This window comes from Pristiophorus japonicus, chromosome 2 (genome assembly GCF_044704955.1).
Source record: "Pristiophorus japonicus isolate sPriJap1 chromosome 2, sPriJap1.hap1, whole genome shotgun sequence".
In the NCBI taxonomy this organism is placed as follows: Eukaryota; Metazoa; Chordata; class Chondrichthyes; family Pristiophoridae; genus Pristiophorus; species Pristiophorus japonicus.
In genome coordinates, this window is record NC_091978.1 from 2,689,289 (window position 1) to 2,690,235 (window position 947).

The 947-nt window shown below is 65.5% G+C and overlaps 1 protein-coding gene across 4 annotated transcripts in view; it reads right to left on the bottom strand.

Annotated features, from left to right (window-relative positions):
• Positions 1–471, bottom strand: part of adam19a (ADAM metallopeptidase domain 19a) — a 249,840-nt gene extending 249,369 nt beyond the window's left edge. For all 4 annotated transcript variants that reach the window (XM_070866484.1, XM_070866489.1, XM_070866478.1 and 1 more), the window contains exon 1: positions 327–471. In XM_070866484.1, the coding sequence (XP_070722585.1) occupies positions 327–411 (85 nt within the window). In that variant the 5' untranslated portion in view covers positions 412–471. The remainder of the gene's footprint in view (positions 1–326) is intronic.
• Between the last annotated feature and the right edge of the window lie 476 nt (positions 472–947).

Here is a 947-nt window from a genome sequence, read left to right on the forward strand (position 1 = left end):
TGTGAGAGAGAGAGGGAGGGGACAGAGAGAGTGTGAGAGAGAGGGGAGGGGGACAGAGAGAGTGTGAGAGAGAGGGGAGGGGGACAGAGAGAGTGAGAGAGAGAGGGAGGGGACAGAGAGTGTGAGAGAGAGAGGGAGGGGGACAGAGAGTGTGAGAGAGAGAGGGAGGGGGACAGAGAGTGTGGGAGAGAGAGGGAGGGGGACAGAGAGCGGATTGTCGGGTGAGGAAGGGGCGGATTGTCGGATGAGGAAGGGGAGGTTTTTGCGGGCTCGGTCACCGCTCTTGCTCAGTTTCAGACAGTCCCGAGCGGCTGCAGTTCACTTACCGCGGGCCGTTCCGGCTCCCGGTCCCAGCAACAGGCTCAGGCTGAGGCTGAAGAGGGCGCTCAGTGCCCGGGGTCCCCGACACATCCCTGGGACTGGGCACCGCCTGAGCCCCGCCGGCAGACAGTGGCTCAGCCCCAATACCAACACCGCCCCAACCCTGCCCCAAACACCGCCTCAACCCTGGCCGGGACCTCCCACTGCTCACACAACCCCTCCCACCACACAGCCCCAACCCTGGCCGGGACCTCCCACTGCCCAAACACAGCCCAAACCCTGCCCCGGGACCTCCCACTGCCCAAACACACCCCTCCCAACACACAGCCCAAACCCTGCCCCAGGACCTCCCACTGCCCAAACACACCCCTCCCACCACACAGCCCAAACCCTGCCCCAGGACCTCCCACTGCCCAAACACACCCCTCCCAACACACAGCCCAAACCCTGCCCCAGGACCTCCCACTGCCCAAACACACCCCTCCCACCACACAGCCCCAACCCTGGCCGGGACCTCCCACTGCCCAAACACACCCCTCCCACCACACAGCCCAAACCCTGCCCCGGGACCTCCCACTGCCCAAACACACCCCTCCCACCACACAGCCCCAACCCTGGCCGGAACC